The sequence below is a fragment of the Oncorhynchus clarkii genome, chromosome 12 (genome assembly GCF_045791955.1).
Source record: "Oncorhynchus clarkii lewisi isolate Uvic-CL-2024 chromosome 12, UVic_Ocla_1.0, whole genome shotgun sequence".
Classification (NCBI taxonomy): domain Eukaryota; kingdom Metazoa; phylum Chordata; class Actinopteri; order Salmoniformes; family Salmonidae; genus Oncorhynchus; species Oncorhynchus clarkii.
In genome coordinates this window covers 17790199-17814340 of record NC_092158.1, presented here as the reverse complement: position 1 = coordinate 17814340, position 24142 = coordinate 17790199, and the positions used below count along the sequence as shown (strand labels likewise).

At 41.4% G+C, this 24142-nt stretch overlaps 2 protein-coding genes across 2 annotated transcripts in view; both read right to left on the bottom strand.

Annotated features, from left to right (window-relative positions):
* The window catches only part of LOC139422801 (uncharacterized), a 48369-nt gene extending 39814 nt beyond the window's left edge, over positions 1 to 8555 (bottom strand). Inside the window, exons 1-2 of the mRNA XM_071174162.1 lie at positions 6744 to 8555; positions 731 to 921 (exon numbers count right to left, since the gene is read on the bottom strand). Of these exons, the coding sequence (XP_071030263.1) occupies positions 731 to 921; positions 6744 to 6802 (250 nt within the window). The 5' untranslated portion in view covers positions 6803 to 8555. The remainder of the gene's footprint in view (positions 1 to 730; positions 922 to 6743) is intronic.
* Positions 8556 to 8648: 93 nt separating this feature from the next.
* LOC139422803 (methionine adenosyltransferase II, alpha-like) overlaps positions 8649 to 24142 on the bottom strand; it is a 46787-nt gene continuing 31293 nt past the window's right edge. Inside the window, exons 4-9 of the mRNA XM_071174163.1 lie at positions 14409 to 14521; positions 11183 to 11326; positions 9935 to 10153; positions 9422 to 9604; positions 9138 to 9271; positions 8649 to 8919 (exon numbers count right to left, since the gene is read on the bottom strand). Of these exons, the coding sequence (XP_071030264.1) occupies positions 8817 to 8919; positions 9138 to 9271; positions 9422 to 9604; positions 9935 to 10153; positions 11183 to 11326; positions 14409 to 14521 (896 nt within the window). The 3' untranslated portion in view covers positions 8649 to 8816. The remainder of the gene's footprint in view (positions 8920 to 9137; positions 9272 to 9421; positions 9605 to 9934; positions 10154 to 11182; positions 11327 to 14408; positions 14522 to 24142) is intronic.

Here is a 24142-nt window from a genome sequence, read left to right as displayed (position 1 = left end):
TTGTTAATCCAGCCGCAGTGTCAGATTTCAAAAAGGCTTTACGGCGAAAGCAAACTATGCGATTATCTGAGGACAGCGCCCAGCACACAAATGCATAACAAATCACTTTCAACCAGGGAGTTGCGACACGAAAGTCAGAAATAGCGATATTATACATGCCTTACCTTTGAAGATCTTCTTCTGTTGGCACTCCAAAAGGTCACAGTTACATTACAAATGGTCCTTTTGTTCGATAATGTCCTTCTTTATATCCATAAAAACTCTGTTTAGCTGGCGCGCTTCAGTCAATAATCCACTCGGTTTCCCTCTTTCAAAATGCATACAAAATGAATCCCAAACGTTAACAATAAACTTATCCAAACAAGTCAATCAACGTTTATAATCAAACCTTAGGTACCCTAATATGCAAATAAACGATAAAATTTAAGACAGAGAATCGTTATTGTCTTTACCAGAGAAAAATACCAAAGAATGTGCTCTCATTCACACGCTTGGAAACACTTGCAGTCAATTTGCAGTCTACAAATGATTTGCAGTTATGTTTCCGGCCCCCTGACCATCCACTCGAGTTGAATCTAGTTGATGATCCCTGCTGTAGAGCATGTTAATAGCCTGTGCATTACTTTCCAACAGTGAGTTTAACGATAAACGTAGTGTGTGTGTGTGCGTGCCTATATGTATGGTGTGTGCGTGCGTCTGTGTGTGTGTGTGCACCTCCAACCCCACTCACCATGAAAGAAGCTCTTGACCTTGACATATCCCACGCTGAGCCGCAGGACAGACAATTTGTCCAACCTACCCCTGACCTCTGGGGAGAAGGGCAGCAGGTTGGTCAGCCGGTCGAGCTCCCCGTTCAGACGATTCCGGTGACGTTTTGAAGGGTTGGTCTTTACCACACCGTCACCTGGAGCATGCTTCAGACTGGGGACAGGAGGGGAGGAGAGGGAGGAATTAGTAATCTACTGAGCAGAGCTGAACTGCAGCTGATTGTCAGAGGCTTTAGCGCAGAGGTTAACAGACCAGAGAGGACAAGGGAAGGTTAGGAATCTACTGAACACAGACTTTGGACTACTAGAGTATATGATTGTCAGTAGCAAGCTAACACAGTCTTGTGGTGAACAGACAACCCAGGTTCAAAACCAGTCAGACACTAGTCAGTCACATTGGTGCCATGACACAAATTCTGTCAGGTGATGCCTATCAGCTGCTGGGGTCATTCCGGAGAGGAGGTGGTCAAAGGAAGTGAAGTGTAATAGATTGGAAACCTGGTCAGTCACACTTACAGTACCAGTCAAAAGCTTGGGTACACCTACTCATTCAAGGGTTTTCTTTATTTTGTATTACTATTTTCTACATTGGATAATAATAGCGAAGACATCAACACTAGAAAATAGCACATGTAGTAACCCAAAAGGTTTTAAACAAATCAAAATATATTTTTTATTTGAGATTTTTCAAAGTAGCCACTATTTGCGTTGATGACAGCTTTGCACACTCTTGGCATTCTCTCAACCAGCTTCTCCTGAAATGCTTTTCCAACAGTCTTGAAGGAGTTCCCACAAATGCAAAGCACTTGTTGGCTGCTTTTCCTTCACTCCGCGGTCCAAGTCATACCAAACCATCTCAACGGTTTGAGATCGGGTGATTGTGGAGGCCAGGTCATCTGATGCAGCACTCCATCACTCTCCTTTTTGGTCAAATAGCTCTTACACAGTCTGGCGGTGTGTTGGGTCATTGTCCTGTTGAAAAACAAATTATAGTCCCACTAAGCGCAAACCAGATGGGATGGCGTATTGCTGCAGAATGCTGTCGTACTCATGCTGGTTAAGTGTGCCTTGAATAAAAAAATCACAGAAAGTATCACCAGCAAAGCACCCCCCCAACATTACACCTCCTGCTTCACAGTGAGAAACACACATGGAGGGATCATCCATTCACCTACTTTGTGACTCAAAAAGACAAGGCGGTTGGAACCAAAAATCTCACATTTGGACTCATCAGACCAAAGGACAGATTTCCACCAGTCTAATGTTCATTGCTCGTGTTTCTTGGCCCAAGCAAGTCTCTTTTTCTTATTGGTGTCCTTCAGTAGTGATTTCTTTGTAGCAATTCGACCATGAAGGCCTGATTCACTCAGTCTCCTCTGAACAGTTGATGTTGAGATGTACATTACTTGAACTCTGTGAAGCATTTATTTGGGCTGCAATTTCTGAGGCTGGTAACTCGAATGAACTTATCTTCTGCAGCAGAGGTAACTCTGGGTCTTCCTTTCCTGTGGTGGTCCTCATGAGAGCCAGTTTCATCATAGCGCTTGATGGTTTTTTACAACTGCACTTGAAGAAACATTCAAAGTTCCTGAAATTTCCCGGATTGACTTACCTTCATGTCTTAAAGTAATGATGGACTGTCTTTGCTTATTTGAGCTGTTTTTGACATAATATGGATTTGGTCTTTTACCAAATAAGGCCATCTACCTCTTCACAACACAACTGATTGGCTCAAACACATTAAGAAGGAAAGAAATTCCACCAAATTAAATTTTAACAAGGCACACCTGTTAATTTAAATGCCTTCCAGGTGACTATCTCATGAAGCTGGTTAAAATAATGTCAAGAGTGTGCAAAGCTGTTATCAAGGCAAAGGGTGGATACTTTGAAGAAAATATATTTTGATTTGTTAAACACTCTTTTGGTTACTACATGATTCCATGTGTTATTTCATAGTTTTGATGTCTACACTATTATTTTACAATGTAGAAAATAGTAAAAATAAAGAAAAACACTTGAATGAGTAGGTGTGTCCAAACTTTTAAATTGTACTGTATGTAATCTGTCCTGAAATGCCCTGCCCCTGTAGTAAACAGATGGCTGAGAATAAGAAGTTGTTTCAGGTCAATTTCTCAACACCAGTTCCATGAATAGACAACAAAGACTCACTTCTATAAGCATATCAGGACATGTAAAATGAACGCAGTAACAGATTTTGGGAAACAGAGTCCATTCTTCATGACAGGTCTGGTTGTCACACCTGCTCCCACTCCTCTGTCACCATCATTACGCGCATCAGTGCAATATTGGACTCACCTGGACTCCTTCACTTTGTTGATTGCTCCTCTTTATCGGTCTGTTCCTCAGTTTGTTCCCAGTGTCAACATTTATGTTATTTTTTGCATGTCCATGCGCTGTCCGTGTTCTGTTTCATGTCCGTTGCTTAATAAATGTTCACTCCCTGTACTTGCTTCTCGTCTCCCAACGTCTGTCTTTACACTGGTAATCATCTGGCTATTGCTGTCACTTACAATATGTTTTCAGGGGCTTGAAAGAGACAAGCCCTTTCAGACTATAAAATTGAGGGCCAGGAGAGAAAAGGACTTTCCATTATAGAGATGCAGCCTGTGTGATGTCTAATCCAGAGGCCATCCTGCAGCCCCAGGCAGCATAGCTAAGGACAAACAGGATTTCTGTTCCACTGCCCCAGAGGACAGAGTGACTGGCTGGCTCCTCTGTACCTTGGGGAGGAGGCATGGTTACTGAACCCATGGTATGTCCTTTGGGAAACGCATGGAACTCATACTCAGGTTGGTTCTGAATTACAGGATGATTTATTTCAGCATAGCATTTCACGATCGTTAACCAGTGATGCCTTCTAGATTCCCAATTAAGGTCAATTTCAAAGACATCTGACAGGGCCAATAAAATTTCAAGAGGGGGAAAGTACACAAACATTTTCTTTATTTTATCGTTTATTTAACTAGGCCAGTCAGTTAAGAACAAATTATTATTTACAATGACTGTCTACACCGGCCAAACCTGGACGACGCTGGGTAAATTATGTGCCGCTCTATGGGACTGCTAATCACGGCCGGTTGTGATACAGCCTGGAATCGAACCAGGGTGTCTGTAGTGACGCCTCAAGCATTGAGATGCAGTGCCTTAGACAAGGGCTTTTCTTTCGAAGCATTGATTGTGCACTAAAGAAAGCATAAAAACATCTTAAAAAGGAGTGATGTCATCATTGCGAGCCTGCAGCATCATGGGGTCTACCGGGGCTCTGCCAGTGTAACTACAACACATTACAGCAGGATTACTCTGCTAGAACAGGCCTGGACACGACACACAGTCTGCCAACACTCCCTCCCATAACACACACACATAGAGAGAGACACAGAGAGAGACACAGAGAGAGACACAGAGAGAGAGACTATCGTGGAAAAATGAAAGATTATGTTATAATGCTTGTAAGATTATATTATAATCTTTGTATTGCATTATAATAGTTGTTACATTTGACAGAATAGAGTATTGTGTGTGTGTTCCACTGAGGGTGGGCCTCTATGAGATAGCACTGACAGAGGAGATTTATGATGTCTTTGGGTAATAAAACCTAAAGATCATTCCAGATAACATGAGCTAATGGTTCTGTTCTATGCCGTATCAGGGAGAGACGGTTCCCTTTTGGAGTGAGTGGAGTTCACCGGACGTGCTACCTGTCCCAGACCTGCTGTTTTCAACTCTCTCGAGAGAGTTGGTAGAGATACTCTTAATGATCGGCTATGAAAAACCAACTGACATTTACTCCTGAGGTGCTGACCTGTTGCACCCTCGACAACTATTGTGATTATTATTATTTGACCCTGCTGGTCATCTATGAACATTTGAACATCTTGGCCATGTTCTGTTATAATCTCCACCCGGCACAGCCAGAAGAGGACTGACCACCCCTCATAGCCTGGTTCCTCTCTAGGTTTCTTCCTAGGTTTTGGCCTTTTTAGGGAGTTTTTCCTAGCCACCGTGCTTCTACACCTGCATTGCTTGCTGTTTGGGGTTTTAGGCTGGATTTCTGTACAGCACTTTGAGATATCAGCTGATGTACGAAGGGCTATATAAATACATTTGATTTTGATTTGAGTGAGGGGGACAGACACTGGTCTTTACAATGAGAACTGTTGACACAGCAAATCTTAACCTTTGTGAACTGTTCCTAAGATCTGTGGTTTGTCAGTGTAAGTTGAGAGGGGTGTATCTTGGCTATAAAAGATCTTTGTACTTTTCTGGTGGTACTTTTCAATGGTTCATTAGAGATAGTGCATCATTGAAAGTCAAAAAGGCTATTGCAAAGCTTATTATTAAAACATATGTAGTTTATGTATAACTCTGACTGGTGTGGGAAGTTTGTAACTCTCATTTGCTAAAGCAGAAAAATGCCACGACAAGATGCAGAGAGAGAGAGAGAGAGAGAGAGAGAGAGAGAGAGAGAGAGAGAGAGAGAGAGAGAGAGAGAGAGAGAGAGAGAGAGAGAGAGAGAGAGAGAGAGAGAGAGAGCCTGGAGAACTTGGAATAAAAGCACGAGGATAGGCTGTGCGTGCATTGTGAATTATACCAGATAGATCAACACTGGTTGGATCATTTTCTGGAGCTTCCATTCGCTCACAGTGGTTAATGTCCTTAGTAAAGCTAGGCAATCGGGCCACATTGCTCTTTCCCCTTTTTTCCAAAGGAATGCAAACTACCCTAGAGAGTAAACTATAGTAGACTCTTGAGTAAACTTCACTGTCCTTCAAACAACCTCACAGTCCACTCTGCCATCACTATACCGCATTAGTGCACAATAACCAAACAAAATTGTTTTGTTTGGTTATTGTGCACTAATGCGGTATAGTGATGGCAGAGTAGACTGTGAGGTTTCCCATAACAGTTGAGTCTTACTGTAAATTTTGGCTTAGTGTAAATTAATCCCAGCCCCCTGAGCTATTCGGTGTGAAGTTTCTGCCTGTCTGTCTGTCATGTCTGTCTGCCCTCTTGCCGGTCTGTCTGTCTTTTTGCCTGAATAGCAGTCATGTCTGTCTGCCTTCTTGCCTGTCTGTCTGCAAGTCAAGTCTGTGTGTGAGGAAGCCAGCCAGGTAAACATCACACTCATACAGATGTTAAAATCCCTCCTTGGAGTCACTTTAAATGTTTGTTTGAGGGGGAACAGCAGAGGCTGTGTCAACGCACACCTCTCATTCTCATCAGAGGAAAGTTATTTTAACACACTACAGTGACTTTATAATAGTCTACTTTTACAGTGTTGTTACTGTTAAAAAAAAAAAAGTTGGCCTGAAGATGTTGTTTGTCCGTGGACTCCCAGTCAGCAGCCTGTACTCTGGGAGGAAAACCATGTGCCTCCTCTGCTCTGCTGTAGTAAACTACACTTTGGTCCAGCTTGTTTCTAGCAAATCGAGCGACCAGTTATTCAAAACCAACTCTGCCTCGATATAAGAGAACAGAGTTGAGCTTCCTCAACTAGGTAGACTATTGACTTTGGACCAAATCTTCAAGACGGGAATTGGGATAGTGCTTGTGGTCCCCAATCAAGGAGGGCCTACAGCAGCACCTAGATCTTCTGCACAGATTCTGTCAGACCTGGACCCTGACAGTAAATCTCAGTTAGACAAAAATAATGGTGTTCCTGAAAAAGGTCCAGTTCCCAGGACCACGAATACAAATTCCATCTAGACACTTGCCCGAGAGCACACAAAAAACTATACATACCTCGGCCTAAAACATATTTTCTATTTCACTTGTTTTGGCAGTGTAAACATACGTTTCCCATGTCAATAAAGCCCTTAAATTGGAATTATTATGATGCTGTGTTGATGTTGTACACCCTCCTCCCACCATCACGCCCACTAATTATATATATATAAGAATAGGCATGCATTCACAGAAAGCAGTGAATACATCTTAGCCTACAAATATTATTACCTTTTCTGGACGGGTTTCTTCCTCTTCTTCGCTGCATAGATCCCCTCATTCCCCAACATAGTTATTTTGACTTTTTAAAAAAAAGTTTTTTTTAAATAATCTAGTTAAAAATGTCCTCCCCCGATTACCCACGAATTAAAAAAAATAATCATACAAATAACAAGCATGACTAACAGTTCCAAATGCGAACAGAGAAGTTAGCATGCTTGTTGCTGGTCCAAAGAAACCCTTGCTATCTGCTCTGCTATTCTGAGGTCGATAAAAACGTTGGTCAGAGCGTAGGGTCCGAGGTCCTACAAAGTCACGAAAACTACACTTGAGTCCAGTACCAAACCACGTTTATCACTACCCTCGTTCATCGAAATGCAATGAGAAAGTTGTCCCTCCGGTTCCTCAAAGTAAACTCGACCTGATACGTAAGAAGTCTTCTTTCTCGCAATAGGTTTCAACCAATCGAAATCACTGTAACATATAGCGCTCTGTCACACCGAATATTATTGGTGTACATTCACTAATATAGGGGGGGATTCTATTCATGCCCCGGGTGAGCCGGGTGTTGATTGCATACAATGAAAACTAGTTTTAAAATATATGTATTTTTCCTGCATGATGCAGCATGCTGTAATGTTTACAATATGAATGAGTGGCGCAGATTATCGTTCGATTTGATCGATCAGGGCGCGCCTCCCTCACTGGCTTCCTCATGTCAGGTTCATGGCAATAGCCCCGTTCAGGTTAATAGAACTCTCTCATTACCATCTTTCATAAGCAACAGAAAGAGACAACTTCAAAGAATTCTGAAACAGTCGACCCGAATCGGATGTTTGACATGTTTCGACAAAGTAACAAACTATGCAATATCTCATCAAACAGGGAACTTTTAACCAACAGTTCTGCGTCCAGTTTTTTATATTTTTTTATTGTTTGTATACTGTTTGACATTTTTACTGCATTGTTATGAGCGAGTAAAAAGCTTTTCGCAATATCTGCTATAAACACCTGCTAAACCGTAGCGCCCACGTTGGATTTATCGAACAAAAACTGTGTGTAAACAGCTTGACAGAAATGGTAGCAGAAGGTGAATGTTACATTTTTGTTGCACACATTTAGATGCTCCATACCGTTACGCAAAATGGTACGCAGAATCATCTGGACATTTATCTTCTGCTACCATTTCTGTCAAGATGTCTAGCATGCGTTCGATAAATACAACGTATGCACCACATAGAACGCACTGCAACTGCCTCTGCAACGCAATGCTGACGCAACGTTCCATTGGAAATTAAATAAACACTATCGGTGTAAGAGGCGAAGCAGAGGGATAACTGTGCCCAAAGCCTGTCTCCTCCAGCACGTTGTGTTTTGTCCGTTTTTTTTTCTCCGCTCAGCAAGCAATAACTTTTTGTATGGAGGTCAATGAGTGTCGAATTGGGTTAAGAAAAAATGTAAAGGCTTATTTTCTATATTGGGCTAATTTGATAGAATGGAAGTTGCGTAACGCTTAGGTTGTTAGTGTCCTGCTATAAGTAGGACACGTGACATCCCTGAAAAAAACACTATATATCGGAATTGTACCTGTTCTTTACAAGCATATCTGCCCTCTCATTGGCTAGAATGGTTCCATCTGACCTTGCCTGCTCCCGACTCGATTGCCTTCCATTTTTTCAGACGTTTTTTTTTTTTCATTGTTAGAGTGACCACTTGAGCATCTGGTCAATATAATGGATCATCTGTGACGGACCAATACACTTTGATTTTATACTTTTTTCTCTCCCTCCCGGATGCCGTTGAGTAATCAACAGATTACTACTTCTCTCTAGCGGTAATGGTGAATATTGCGCCTTTCACTTTTCTGGATGCCATTACAAAACTTGCTTAAATTACACAACCAAGTGTCACACAGTGTTGCTGAAATGTCAATTTATATTTTCAGTAGGATAAAAGGCCCATGATTCACAGTTGACAATTACATGTTCAATCGTAAAGAGAAAGGATCTACACTTTTTATATGATAGTGTTATTTGGCAGTCAGATTTACAAGAAACAGCCAGGTGATAAGAGTGGTTGTTTCCATCAGAACTGCAGTGGCTTGGGCTTCTCCCAGGGGAACTCGTCCCGGCCGAAGTGTCCATAGCAGGCAGTGGACTGGTAGATAGGCCGCTTCAGACCCAGCTCTCTGGAGAAGAGGGAATATGTTAACACATCAGAATGTGCCATAAATTAGCCTGCTGCATAAGATTCTCCACCTCTCTTTGGCATAATCGTTGTGATTCCCAAATGCCCCAACTTGACCCAAAGCAGAAGCAGCTCATCAGCAAGATCAATTAGTCACATAGCTTAGTATCTCAATTTGATAAAAAGCCACAGATCACAAGACAGTGATATTGTACTTACTTGACAATTACCCCAGGCCTGAGGTCAAAGTTGTTGTTGACGATCTGCAGCAGTTCATCCTCCTGCCTGGTGGACGTTCCATAGTGGAACACAGAGATGGACAGAGGGTGAGCCACACCGATGGCATACGAAACCTGGGACAGCAGAAACAGAATATTCACACTCCCAAAAAAGATTAACAAGGTTTACAAAAAAGTCACACACTATTCTTCTTATTCTTATTACTATACAGCCAGATATTGAATGCATCATTTTAGTACATACTTTTAAGGATTTTGACTGACCTGAACCAAGGCTCTCCGGCAGAGCTTGGCTTTCACCAGAGACTTGGCCACCCAGCGGGCTGCATAGGCCCCAGAGCGGTCCACTTTAGAGTAGTCCTTTCCAGAGAAGGCCCCTCCACCATGCCCTCCCCACCCTCCATACGTGTCCACTATGATCTTACGACCTGTCAGTCCTGCATCACTCTGTCCAGAAGAGTACAAATACAAAACATAAAATACACACACCACACATCTAATTGCCTGGGAGATGATTCATACATTGTAAAACCGGCACTCCTGCAAGGAAACACCTTATAACACTATATATGTATCCTTGAATTGATAAGAATCTATAAACAAAAGAAGTTACAGTATGTGTACATATCGACAAATTAGCATCTCCACATGTATAAACATTTACAAGCATTTAAACCATGTATAAGGCATTTTATTTGGTTAGGGAATTTATTTTAATTTTATTTAACTAACTTGGTTAGAGAATAATGGTGTATTATTTGAAAGCCCCATTCTTACCTGAGGTCCGCCCAGAAGGAACTTCCCACTTGGCAGCAGGTGGTAGATGGTCTTGTCGTCTAGGTAACGGGCAGGGATGACCTTCCGGACCACGCTGTCCATCAGGCTACGGCGTATCTCTTCCAGACTGACATCAGGGCTATGCTGCACAGAGATGACCACTGTATGGACACGCACCGGCTCCATGGCCCCACTGTTATCACGGTACTCCACTGTAACCTTGGAGACAGAGGGACAGTTCAAAGGTCAGTGTTTGGTCATAACTGACAAGAGGACAAGACAGAAGTTATCTGAATAAATATTTTTGAAGTTGTATGCAAAAATATTATGCAAAAAATATTCAAAAACATTTAATGATTCATGTTTAGTTGTATTAGTACAGCGGTTCCCAAACTAGGGGTCACAACTGATATGAAATAGCTAGGCCTGCTACGCTATGAACCACACACTATTGCAGAGACTTCGATTTCACCGGCCACAATTGATATGATGAAAACAATGTGTGGGGAGGCAGAGGCACAGAAACTCACATCAATACCTTTGTCAGATAACACTGTGAAACTAAGAATTGATGCTATAGCTGGCAATCAAGAGGAAAATGACTGAACCTAGCCTATTTGAGAAACTGAACAAACTGAATACAAGCGAAATACAAAAAAATTTGATAGATGAGTGACTGAATCAGCAAAATCTGTTTGACTGTGATCCTGGCTCAGTTGACATGCTGGTAAGTGAAATCAAACAGCTGATGGAGCTGTCATGAGACCAAATGCTGCAGACAACGCATTCACCAGTCATTTTGGGGGAGTTTTGGTTCCTGACTCAAAAGGGAATACTGTGCCATCTCCCTTCAAGCATAAAAAAAAAAAAACTCATGGTACGCTAATTCAGTGCTCTCCTCTGCAATAAAAACAAATATCAATCATAGTTGGATGTGATAGGAGAGAGGAGGAGGTATGCACTGTCGACCACGCCCCCTGACTTTGAGAATCTCCGACACAACATGCATCAAGCACACCCATCTCATTAGTGGTCGTGAAATAAAATACATTATGTATTAGTATTTCATCTGATCTGAAACTCATTTCAAACCAATTTAATCTTGGGGATAAATATGCATCACCTCCATCTGTCTCCAATCCACTTGTATTTCTGTCGTTACATGATTTGTGCAGGATTGGGGACATTCACTAACTAGGTTCTACGTCACTCATTCTGATAGACTGGCCTCATCACTAGAGGGCTCACCTGAGTTTTAGAGTCCGGTCTGATCCAAGGACACTCCCCGTTGGCAGACAGCTCCTTCATCTTGTGGTTGAGTTTGTGGGCCAGTAAGATGGTGAGAGGCATACATTCCTCTGTCTCATCTGTAGCATAGCCAAACATCAGGCCCTGGCAGGACCACAGGCTAGATCATTAGACATTCACTTAAGCCAAGGCAGTGTGTAAATGCACGTGTGTGTAAATGGGTTGTTTCGCGAAATGAGTGCATTTTGTATCCCTTTGACATTTTATGTAGGATTTGTGTACCAATATAGAATTTTAAGCCGGTTACTTTAAATTAAGTAACCTTTAAATTGTATTTTTCACCTTTATTTAACCAGGTAGGCCAGTTGAGAACAAGTTCTCATTTACAACTGCAACCTGGCCAAGATAAAGCAAATCAGTGCGACAAAAAACAACAAAGTTACACGTGGGATAAACAAAAGTACAGTCAATAACGCAATAAAAAATATATATACAGTGTGTGCAAATGGAGTAAGGAGGTCAGGCAATAAATAGGCCATAGTAGCGAAGTAATTACAATTTAGCAGATTAACACTGGAGTGATAGATATGCAGATGATGATGTGCCAGTAGAAATACTGCTGTGCAAAAGAGCAACAAAAAAAAGTAAATAAAAACTATAATATGGGGATGAAGGTAGGTAGTTGGATGGGCTATTACAGATGGACTGTGTACATCTGCAGCAATCGGTGAGCTGATCTGATAGCTGATGCTTAAAGTTAGTGAGGGAGATATAAGTCTCCAACTTCAATGATTTTTTGCAATTCGTTCCAGTCATTGGCAGCAGAGAACTGGAAGGAAAGGCAGCCAAAGGAGGTGTTGGCTTTTGGGATGACCAGTGAGATATACCAGCTGGAGCGTGTGCTACGGGTGGGTGGTGTTATGGTGACCAGTGAGCCGAGATAAGGAGGAGCTTTACCTAGCAAAGACTTATATATTACCTGGAGCCAGTGGGTCTGGCGACGAATATGTAGCAAGGGCCAGCCGACGAGAGCATACAGGTCACAGTGGTGGGTAGTATATGGGGCTTTGGTGACAAAATGGATGGCACTGTGATAGACTGTATCCAGTTTGCTGAGAAGTGTTGGAGGCTATTTTGTAAATGACATCGCCAAAGTCGAGGATCGGTAGGATAGTCTGTTTTACGAAGGTATGTTTGACAGCGTGAGTGAAGGATGCTTTGTTGCAAAATAGGAAGCTGATTCTAGATTTCATTTTGGATTGGCGATGCTTAATATGAGTCTGGAAGGAGAATTTACAGTCTAGCCAGACACCTAGGAATTTGTAGTTGTCCACATATTCAAAGTCAGAACTGTCCAGAGTAGTGATGCTAGTCGGGCGGGCGGGTGCGAGCAGCGATCGGTTGAAGAGCATGCATTCAGTTTTACTAGCGTTTAAGAGCAGTTGGAGGCCACAGAAGGAGTGTTGTATGGCATCAAAGCTCGTTTGGAGTATACAGAATGGTGTCGTCTGTGTAGAGGTGGATCAGAGAATCACCAGCAACAAGAGCGACATCATTGAAATATACAGAGAAAAGAGTCGGCCCGAGAATTGAACCCTGTGGTACCCCCATAGAGACTGCCAGAGGTCCGGACAACAGGCCCTCCGATTTGACACACTGAACACTATCTGAGAAGTAGTTGGTGAACCAGGCGAAGCAGTCATTTGAGAAACCAAGGCTGTTGAGTCTGCCGATAAGAATGTGGTGATTGACAGAGTCGAAAGCCTTGGCCAGGTCGATGAAGATGACTGCACAGTACTGTCTTTTATCGATGGCGGTTATGATATCGTTTAGTACCTTGAGCGTGGCTGAGGTGCACCCATGACCAGCTCGGAAACCGGATTGCACAGCGGAGAAGGTATGGGGGGATTCGAAATGGTCAGTGATCTGGTTGTTAACTTGGCTTTCGAAGACTTTAGAAAGGCAGGGCAGAATGGATATAGGTCTGTAACAGTTTGGGTCTAGAGTGTCACCCCCTTTGAAGAGGGGGATGACCACGGCAGCTTTCCAATCTTTAGGAATCTCGGACGGTACGAAAGAGGTTGAACAGACTAGTAATAGGGGTTGCAACAATGGCGACGGATAATTTTAGAAAGAGAGGGTCCAGATTGTCTAGCCCAGCTGATTTATACGGGTCCAGGTTTTGCAGCTCTTTCAGAACATCTTCTATTAATACTATATGGTATGAATAAAGACTTGCTAAATTGCCAAAATTCAGCATTTTGACAAGCCCCTTTGTGCACCCTCTGACTTCTAAGATTTTAACCCACATCACGAAGATTTCACTGAGTTTTCACCATCATTGTAAAGCTAGTTATCTTGCTGCTTTGAGAAAGTCATTTCTGAATATTATTTATTTTATGTGATTAGTAATTCACATACGTTTGTCCCTCATTTTAAGGTCAAACCTGTTACGCGAACTAAACTCTCATTTTAATAAGGTGAAACTATCCCTTTTTTCTAAAGAAACATTGAACATCTAATAGTCAAATCATAGAGTAAAACCAGGTGAGCTGGTTCTATTCTTTTATCTCGTTTTTTGGTGTTTTGTGGTGGAAAACTGAGAGGGTTGGTAGAGAATAACATGTTAACCCTGTTACCCATAGATAGACTAGAATGTTTTTAACAAAAACATTTTTGGGGTGAAGCTTGCATTCAACTACCACACCGTGTTGCACACATAAAGCTGCCAATCGGAGGTTGACGTTTATTGTCGCAAGTCTTGTCCTGGAGGCAGAACTGAGCAAATTGGATAGGCCAGCTGCAAAGTCAAAATTGGGTGCATTGTAAAAATGTATGAATATATATATATATTTTTGTAACCTTTTTTAGTCTTATTTTAAGGTTAGGCATTAGGGTGAGCAGTGGGGTTCATGTTGGGTGCCAGCTAGTGACCACTCTGCAGAGTTGCCAGATTCATAATGAAAAACGCTATCTTCCTTCCATTCCCCATCACAAGGGGATTTTTGTCCGATTTAAGATAAAAATCAACCCTCTTACATTCAACCATGTTACTTTATTTGGCACTTAATATAGTTTTTTAATTTAACCTCTTGAGATGGGAAAAATAGTTTTTTTTATGAAGTTAAAAATGTGTCTCAATGACAATGTTAAAATTTGTTGAAATCAAACATTTTATTTACAAAGTTACATTTCTCAATTGGTGGAACTGTAATTTAAAGTGTACCTGATCTCCGGCTCCGATGTCATCCTGATCCTTGCCTTCAAACACACATACTGATATCTCCTCTGCCTGGGGCTCTAGGGCCACCAGCACGTTACACGTCTTATAGTCAAACCCTGTAGAAAGACAGTTACAGGGCCTTCAGAAAGTATTCAAACCCCTTGACTTATTCCACATTGTTGTTACAGCCTGAAATTGACTAAATAGTTTTTATCCTACCTCTCACGCAGCTACACACAATACAAAGTGATATGTTTTTAGACATTTTTGCAAATGCATTGAAAATTAAAAACAGAAATATCTCTTTTAGTGTCTTCGAAAATTATTCAGATCGCTTGAATTTTTCAAACTTTAAGTTATAGCCTTATTCTAAAATAGATGAAATAAAGTACAAAAGGAGCACGTGATGACGCAGAGCTGAGCAGACGTTGACAATCCGAGCTCTTCAAAGTTATTCTATTATTACCTAAATAACGTTGAAACAATATTCTAACATCGGCTGATAAATTGTCAAGTACTTACCTTCCCAAAGAGGCATGGATCTCCGACCGAGAGGCAAGAAGGACGACCAAAACGTTGTTGATTCCCAAGATAACGATAACGCTACAGCTAGCCAGATTATGCATTAGCCCTCATAACTCAGACGATAGTTCCAGACTGTTGCTCTCGGCAAGCTCGCATGCTGGCTACTCTCCTCCGGGAAATTCAGGATGGTAACAAAGGTCTTTCTATGAAAATTGACAAGAAATCGGCTGAACTCCATTCTTCCATTGACGACCTGAAATCCTCCATGAATGATCTCCTTTTGAGAATGACTGAGGCAGGGTTGCGCATTAGCACAGTTGAAGACACCATCGCTCGACATGACCAGGTTCTGATACAACTGCAGAAGGACAATGCCTACCTCAAAAACAAGGTAGACCAGATGGAGAACCAGAGCAGACGTAGTAATATCCGTGTGGTGGGATTGAAAGAGGACAGCGAGGGCCGTGACCCGGTCCATTTACTCACTCAATGGATCCCGGATGTCCTAGGCATAATCAACTTCACCAAGCCGCTGGAAATCGAACGCGCCCACAGAACATCAGCGCAGAAACCCCGGCCCGATGAGCCCCTATGGGCCGTCCTGAACAGGTTCCTCCGTTTCCAAGACAGAGAGAAGATACTGCAACTCGCAAGAGTCAAAGGGGACATCACCATCGATGGCAAGAGGGTCAGCCTTTTCCCGGATATGAGCGCAGATCTTGCCAGACGCAAGCAGTTCAGACCTGCCGCCAAAGCACTGAAGGAGAAGAACATCACAACATCCACCCTGTGCGGATGAAAGTTCAGTTCAAAGGCTGAAGGCATCTCTTCAACACACCGGGAGAAGTGTTCACTTTTCTCAAAGAACTGAACCGCGTCTGAACCAGGACGGTCTCTCTGGGGGATAAGATGTAGTTTTTTTGTTTTCTCTTATGAACTGCTGATATCTTCTTGGAATTTGGATCCGTTTACCCCGATATCCGGTCGCTATAATTGATTTGTACATTTTCAACTAACCGTTTTTTTTCCGGGGTGTTCTATTACATTTACAGGAGAGTATATTTTGGTTTAGTCAATATCCACTGGGCGAAGCAAATAAGTGGGCTCAGGCCCACTGCTTTCCCCCCAATTTATGTTTTTCTTCCGAAAAGAGACTCAAGCAGCCCTTACCGTGGGCAGTAAATATTCAGCCATAAATGTCTATTCACAACGTTTGTTTTCAACTTAGAGCTCGCAGGTTTTAGTTTACGCCAAGGTTTAGCTAGTAAGAGCACGATGGAAAGCGAGCAGCAACGTATCTCTACAAGTGTATTCATGTTTGATTGTTGTTTTAGTCTGACAATCGGGGTGGGTGGGATTTTTTTTTCCTTTCTTTTTTTTTCTATGTTTATTGTTGTTTCCTTCCTAAAGAGACACATAGGTCAATTCTGTGTTCAAACCAAAGTTGACACATTTCCTAACTATTTACACATGAGAGATTTCCATTCGGTTACATATATGAAACCCAACCTATGCTTAATCCACTAAAATATGTTACATTCAACGTAAAAGTTCTTAACAGCCCAATTAAAAGGAAAAGAGTCTATACATACCTTAAGAAATAAAAGTCTGACATTGTGTTTTTACAAAAAACACATCTTACAGCCAGTGAACACAAGAAATTGAAGAGGGAATGGGTAGGACAAGTTTTTGCATCCTCTTTTAACTCCAAAGCAAGAGGAACTGCAATTTTGATAAGTAGACACATCCCCTTCTGCATCAACAACACCACCTCAGATCCCTCTGGCAGGTTTGTTTTGGTGCAGGGGCATATGTTCTCAGAGTCTTGGACCCTATTGAATATTTATGCTCCTAACATCGATGACCATATGTCATAGAATGTCTTCCTTCAGGTCGCTCAAGCACCACCAGGATGGCTACTGGTTGGAGGAGATATTAATTTTTGTTTAGATACAGTTCTTGATAGGTCCTCTGATAAACCCTCACTTCTTACCAAAGCCGGCAAGCTCACCATGTCATTCATGAAATATCTCAATTTGCTAGACATCTGGAGACAGATGCACCCACAGGATTGGGACTACTCTTTTTATTCACACCCACACGCATAGATAACTTTTTACTATCGACCCAACTATTTTATAGTGTTAGATATCAAGTATCTCCCCAGATTGCTTAGTGACCATTCTCCTCTGGTATTATCAACCTCCATTCCTACCAAGGTAAATGGAGCATATAGATGGAGACTAAATTCTACACCCCTAAAGCAACCTGAATTTTGTGCATTCATCAAAGAGCAGATCAATATTTTTACTTTGACAAACAAACCCTCCGCTCCTGACAGTTTCATTCTTTGGGACACATTGAAGGCCTATCTGAGGGGACAGATCATTTTCTATACTAAAGGGCTGAAGAGAAAACAGTGCGGAACTGAGTGCCCTTGAATCTGAAATCTCAGAGCTATAGAAAACCTACCAAAGAGGCCCGACTAAAGATCTATACAGGCTTTTGGTAAATAAAAAACTGAAATATAATATTCTGAACACATATCAAGCTGAGAGGTCCATCACTAAATCAAAACAGTGTTATTACGAGCTTGGAGAGAAAGCTCACAAAGTATTGGCATGACAACTGAAAGCAGAGGAAAATAAGAGGACAATTAATGCTATAGAAACTCTTACTAATGAGATATCTTTCGACCCTACTGAAATTAATAATACTTTTAAGAAATACTATGAAGACCTCTGTTGATGGAATTTATAGGTTTAAAGGAATGATTAGAATACTCCACCCTGAAACCATATAATTGTATGAAATTGATTAGAATCATAAATAATTAATGATGGGTGTAGTTTTAGTCAGTAAAACAATATGTCTGTACAAATATGTCTCTACAGTATCTTAAACACAGACTGTAGTAGCAGAATTCGGTGTCGACCTGGCTAGGGCCTCAGAGATTGGGTAAAGAACGGGAAGTACTTCCCACGGTCTCCCTATCTTGAGGGAGAACGGGGAGTGATTCTCACGGCCTCCCCTAATCTTTGTCGGCTGGGTAGAAGGACAGTGTGTGCATAGGATACCTAATGTTTGTGTGAAGTATGTGCGGCGCTATAAAATGGATGTCTTTGTATTGTGGACTTCAGAACGTTCTCATGAATAAACATTTGACTATTGTAGGCTGGGCCTCTGTCTGTTTTCATTTCAACCAGTATCTTACAAATTCTGGGTTACAGACTGAGAAGTTAATTGAAGTTCAGTTTATGAACATTGAGAACAAAATTCTCTTAACAACCTCTACACTTCCCAATCAAGCGATGATCTATCAGAGATCGACTCCTTTCTCTCCTCTCTCAACCTCCCATGCCTGTCAGAGGAAGACAGAGAGCGCCTGAGTGAACACTTCTCAGTTCCTGAATTGTTGGAGGCCATTATATCCTTAACTTCTAATAAATCTCCTGGGGAGGATGGCTTCCCTCCAGAGTTCTATAAAGAATTTAGGGAGCTGTTGGTCCCCTACCTTATGGAGGTACTTAAAAAAGCCAGGGAAGACAACTGCTTTCCAGAGTCTCTCTCTCAAGCAATGATTACTGTAATCCACAAGAAAGGGAAAAACCTGCGAAAGTGGGCCTCCTATAGACCAATCTCTCTCCTTAACACAGATTGTAAACTGGTCACCAAGACCTGGTCACCCAATGGTCACTCTGACAGAGCTCGAGAGCTCCTCTGTGGAGATGGGAGAACCTTCCAAAAGGACAACCATCTCTGCAGCACTCCACCAAATCAGGCCTTTATGGTAGAGTAGCCAGACGGAAGCCACTCCTCAGCAAAAGGCACATGAAACAAAGATAAATGACAAAGAATGATAGTAAAAAGGCAAACTTAGCTCCATTCATTGAATCAGATGGCTCATTCATCACAAAACCAACTGATATTTCCAACTACTTTAATGATTTTTTTCATTGGCAAGATTAGCAAATTTAGGCATGCCATGCCAGCAACAAATGATGACACTTACACATCCAGACAGATATCTATCTGACCAAATTATGAAAGACAAGCATTGTAATTTTGCTTCTATAAGGTGAGTCTGGAAGAGGTGAGAAAATTATTGGTGTCTATCAACAATGACAAGCCACTGGGGTCTGACAACTTGAATGGAAAATTACTGGGGATAATAGCGGACGATATTGCCACTCATATTTGACATTTTCAATTTAAGCCTACTAGAATGTGTGTACCCCCAGGCTTGGAGAGAAGCAAAAGTAATTCCACAACCAAAGAATAGTAAAGCCCCCTTTACTGGCTCAAATAGCCGACCAATCAGCCCGTTACCAACCCTTAGTAAACTTTTGGAAAAAATTGTGTTTTAAAAATGCTATTTTACAGTGAACAAATTGACAAACTTTCACCATGCTTATAGGGAAGGACATTCAACAAGCACAGCACTGATGATTGGCTTAGAGAAATTGATGATACAATTGTGGGGGCTGTTTTGTTAGACTTCAGTGCGGCTTTTGACATTATTGATCATAGTCTGCTGGAAAAACTTGTGTGTTATGGCTTTACACCCCCTGCTATATTGTGGATAAAGAGTTACCAGTCTAACAGAACACAGTGGGCCTTTCCAACATAATCCAGGTAGAATCAGGAATTCCCCAGGGCAGCTGTCTAGGCCCATTACTTTTTTCAATCTTTACTAATGACATGCCACTGACTTTCAGTAAACTACTGTTCAGTTGTGTGATCAGGTGCCACAAAGTTGCAATTGGCTCAGAACAGGGCAGCACGGCTGGCCCTTGGATGTACACAGAGAGCAAATATTAATAACATGCATGTCAATCTCTCCTGGCTCAAAGTTGAGGAGCGATTGACTTCATCACTACTTGTTTTTATGAGAGACATTGACATGGCACCGAGCTGTCTGTTTAAACTGCTGGCGCACAGCTCGGACACCCATGCATACCCCACAAGACATGCCACAAGTGGTCTCTTCAGTCACCAAGTCCAGAACAGACTATGGGAGGCGCACAGTACTACATAGAGCCATCACTACATGGAACTCCATTTCACATCAAGTAACTGATGCAAGCAGTAAAATTTGATTTAAAATATAAAAATGCACCTTACGGACAGTGGTGGAAACAGTACCCAACTGTCATACTTGAGTAAAAGTAAAGATACCTTAATAGAAAATGACTCAAGTAAAAGTCACCCAGTAAAATTCTACTTGAGAAAAAGTCTTACAAGTATTTGGTTTCAAATATACTTAAGTATCAAAAGTAAAAGCATGAATCATTTCAAATTCCTTATATTAAGCAAACCAGATGGCACCATTTTCTTGTTTTTTTTTTATTTACGGACAGCCACGGGCACACTCCAACATTCAGACATAATTTACAAACAAATCATGTGTGTTTCATGAGTCTGCCAGATCAGAGGCAGTAGGGATGACCAGGGATGTTCTCTTGATAAGTGTGTGAATTGGACTATTTTTCTGTCCTGCTAAGCCTTCCAAATGTAACTAGTACTTTTGGGTGTCAAGGAAAATGTATGGAGTAAAAGGTACAATATTTTCTTAAGGAATGTAGTTAAGTAAAAGTACTCAAACATAAATAGTAAAGTACAGATAACCCAAAAAATGACTTAAGTAGTACTTTTACACCACTGCTTATAGAACAGCGTGGACTGTGAAGCAACACAAACATAGGCACATACACATGCATACGCACACACGATAACATGGATTTAGTACTGTAGATATGTGGTAGTGGTGGAGTAGGGGCCTGAGGGAATACAGTGTGTTGTGAAATCTGTGAATGTATTGTTATGTTTTTAAAATTGCATCAGTTTTTTCCTGTCACAGCCATTAAAATCTAACTGCATTAATTTATTGGTGACAGGGGGGCAGTATTGAGTAGCTTGGATGAATAAGGTGCCCAGAGTAAACTGCCTGCTATTCTGTCAGATGCTAATTTATGCATATTATTAACCTCTCTGAACCACCCATACAGGATCCGGGATAATTGTCATCAGCAACGCTGAATAGCATAGCGCCACAGTCAAATAATATTACTAGAAAAAATTCATATTCATGAAATCACAAGTGCAATATTGCAAAACACAGTTTAGCCTTTTGTTAATCCACCTGTTGTCTCAGATTTTGAAATTATGCTTTACAGCGAAAGCAATACAAGTGTTTGTGTAAGTTTATTGATCGCTCGACAAAACAATAAGTACACTTAGCATCAGGTAACTTGGTCACGAAAATCAGAAAAGCAATCAAATTAATTGTTTACCTTTGATGATCTTCATATGTTTTCACTCACGAGACTCCCAGTTAGACAACAAATGTTCCTTTTGTTCCATAAAGATATTTTTTATATCCAAATACCTCCGTTAGTTTGGTGTGTTATGCTCAGGAATCCACCGGAAAGAGCGGTCACGACAACGCAGACAAAAATTCCAAATTATATCCATAATGTCCACAGAAAAATGTCAAATGTTTTTTATAATCAATCCCCAGGGTGTTTTTCAAATATCTACTCGATAATATATCAACCGGGACAGTTGGCTTTTCACTAGGACCGGGAGTAACAATGGCCGCCTTTCTCTTTTGCGCACAAATCACTCTGAGAGCCCCCACCTATCCACTTACGCAATGTGGTCGTTCACGCTCATTCTTCAATATAAAAGCCTGAAACTATGTCTAAAGGCTGTTGACACCTTAGGGAAGCCATAGAAAAAGGATATCCCTTTAAATGGGCAATAGGGATGCTTAAGAACAGAGAGGTTTCAAAAACAGGGGCACTTCCTGATTGGATTTTCCTCAGGTTTTAGCCTGCAATATCATTTCTGTTTAACTCACAGACAAAATTTGGACAGTTTGAAACGTTAGAATGTTTTCTATCCTAATCTGTCAATTATATGCATATTCTAGCATCTGGTCCTGAGAAATAGGCCGTTTACTTTGGGAACGTTATTTTTCCAAACATAAAAATAGTGCCTCCTAGCTTCAAGAGGTTATTAACCTCTCTGGGATATGTGGGACGGTAGCATCCCACCTCGCCAACAGCCAGTGAAAGTGCAGGGCGCCAAATTCAAAACAACAAAAATCAAATTAAAATTCCTCAAGCATACAAGTATTTTACACCATTTTAGAGATAAAATTCTCATTAATCCAGCCACAGTGTCTGATTTAAAAAATGCTTTACAGCGAAAGCACCACGATTATGTTCGGTCACCACCAACTCACAGAAAAACACAGCCATTTTTCCAGCCAAAGAGAGGAGTCACAAAAAGCACAAATAGAGATAAAATTAGTCACTAACCTTTGATGATCTTCATCAGATGATGCTCATGTTACACAATATATGTATGTTTTGTTTGATAAAGTGCAAGTGAATTTTACCCCCTTTTCTCCCCAATTTCGTGGTATCCAATTGTTAGTAGTTACTATCTTGTCTCATCGCCACAACTCTTCCATACGGGCTCGGGAGAGACGAAGGTCGAAAGCCATGCGTCCTCCGAAACACAAATCAACCAAGTCGCACTGCTTAACACAGCACACATCCAACCCGGAAGCCAGCCGCACCAATGTGTCGGAGGAAACGCCGTGCACCTGGCGACCTGGTTAGCGTGCACTGCGCCCGGCCCGCCACAGGAGTCACTAGTGCGCGATGAGACAAGAATATCCCTGCCGGCCAAACCCTTCCTCACCCGGACGATGCTAGGCCAATTGTGCGTCGCCCCACGGACCTCCCGGTCACGGCCGGCTGCGACAGATATTCACTTACCTTTGATGATCTTCATCAGAATGCACTCCCAGGAATCCCAGTTCCACGATAAATGTTTGATTTGTTTGATAATGTCCATAATTTATGTCCAAATAGCTTCTTTTGTTAGCGCGTTTGGTAAACAAATCCAAACAAGCGTTCAGGTCCAGCCGAACGTTGGACGAAAAGTTCAAGAAGTTATATTACAGCCCGTAGAAACTTGTCTAACTAAGTATAGAATAAATCTTTAGGATGTTATTATCATAAATGTTCAATAATGTTCCAACTGGAGAATTCCTATGTCTGTAGAAAAGCAATGGAACAAGAGCCAACTCTCGTGACCACGCATTAGACTGTGGCACTCTGCCAGACACCTGGCTCAATCAGCTCTCATTCGCACCCACTTCACAGTAGAAGCCTGAAACAACGTTCTGAAGACTTGACATCTAGTGGAAGCCTTAGGAAGTGCAATATGACCCCATTTACACTGTATATTGGAATGGCAAAGAGTTGAAAAACTACAACCTCAGATTTCCCGATATCTGGTTGGATTTTTCTCAGGTTTTTGCCTGCCATATGAGTCCTGTTATACTCACAGACATCATTCAAACAGTTTTAGAAACTTCAGAGTTTTCTATCCAATACTATTAAAGTCACCATTGGCCTCATGGTGAAATCCCTGAGTGGTTTCCTTTCTCTCCGGCAACTGAGTTAGGAACTATGCCTGTATCTTTGTAGTGAGGTGTATTGATACACCATCCAAAGTGTAATTAATAACTTCACCATGCTCAAATGGATATTTAATGTCTGCTTTTTGTATTGTCACCCATCTCAACTGAGGGACCTTACAGATAATTGTATGAGTGGAGTACAGAGATGTCAATGAAAAATCATGTTAAACTCTATTATTGAACACACAGTGAGTCCATGCAACTTATTCTGTGACTTGTTAAGCACATTTTTACTCCTGAACTAATTTAGGCTTGCTCACTTTTTAGGAATTTGTTAAATTATTAAATCAGAATTCCACTTTGTCGTTATGAGGTATTATGTGTAGGCCAGTGACACTTGTTTTTCAATTTAAATTCAGGTTGTAACAACAAAATGTGGAAAAAGTCAAGGGGTGCGAGTACTTTCTGAAGATACTGTATACAGTTACACGTCAGTAATAACCTGTAGAAACAGACAGCGGCAAGCTCATATTTTCGCATACAAAGGAGTCTTGCAGCGACTTGTGAACATCTGGCAAACAATCCTTGTGCAAATTTGCTGTAAACTCCTTATGAATATGCTAATGTTACTTTTTTTTAGTTACTTTGTGTTTTAACATTGAAATGCCATATCTACACGAACCAATTCATATATAACTTGGAATTATCTTGCTTCTCACCGAAAACTAAACATACAACATGTACTAAACATTCAATGTCTTAACAGAACAAA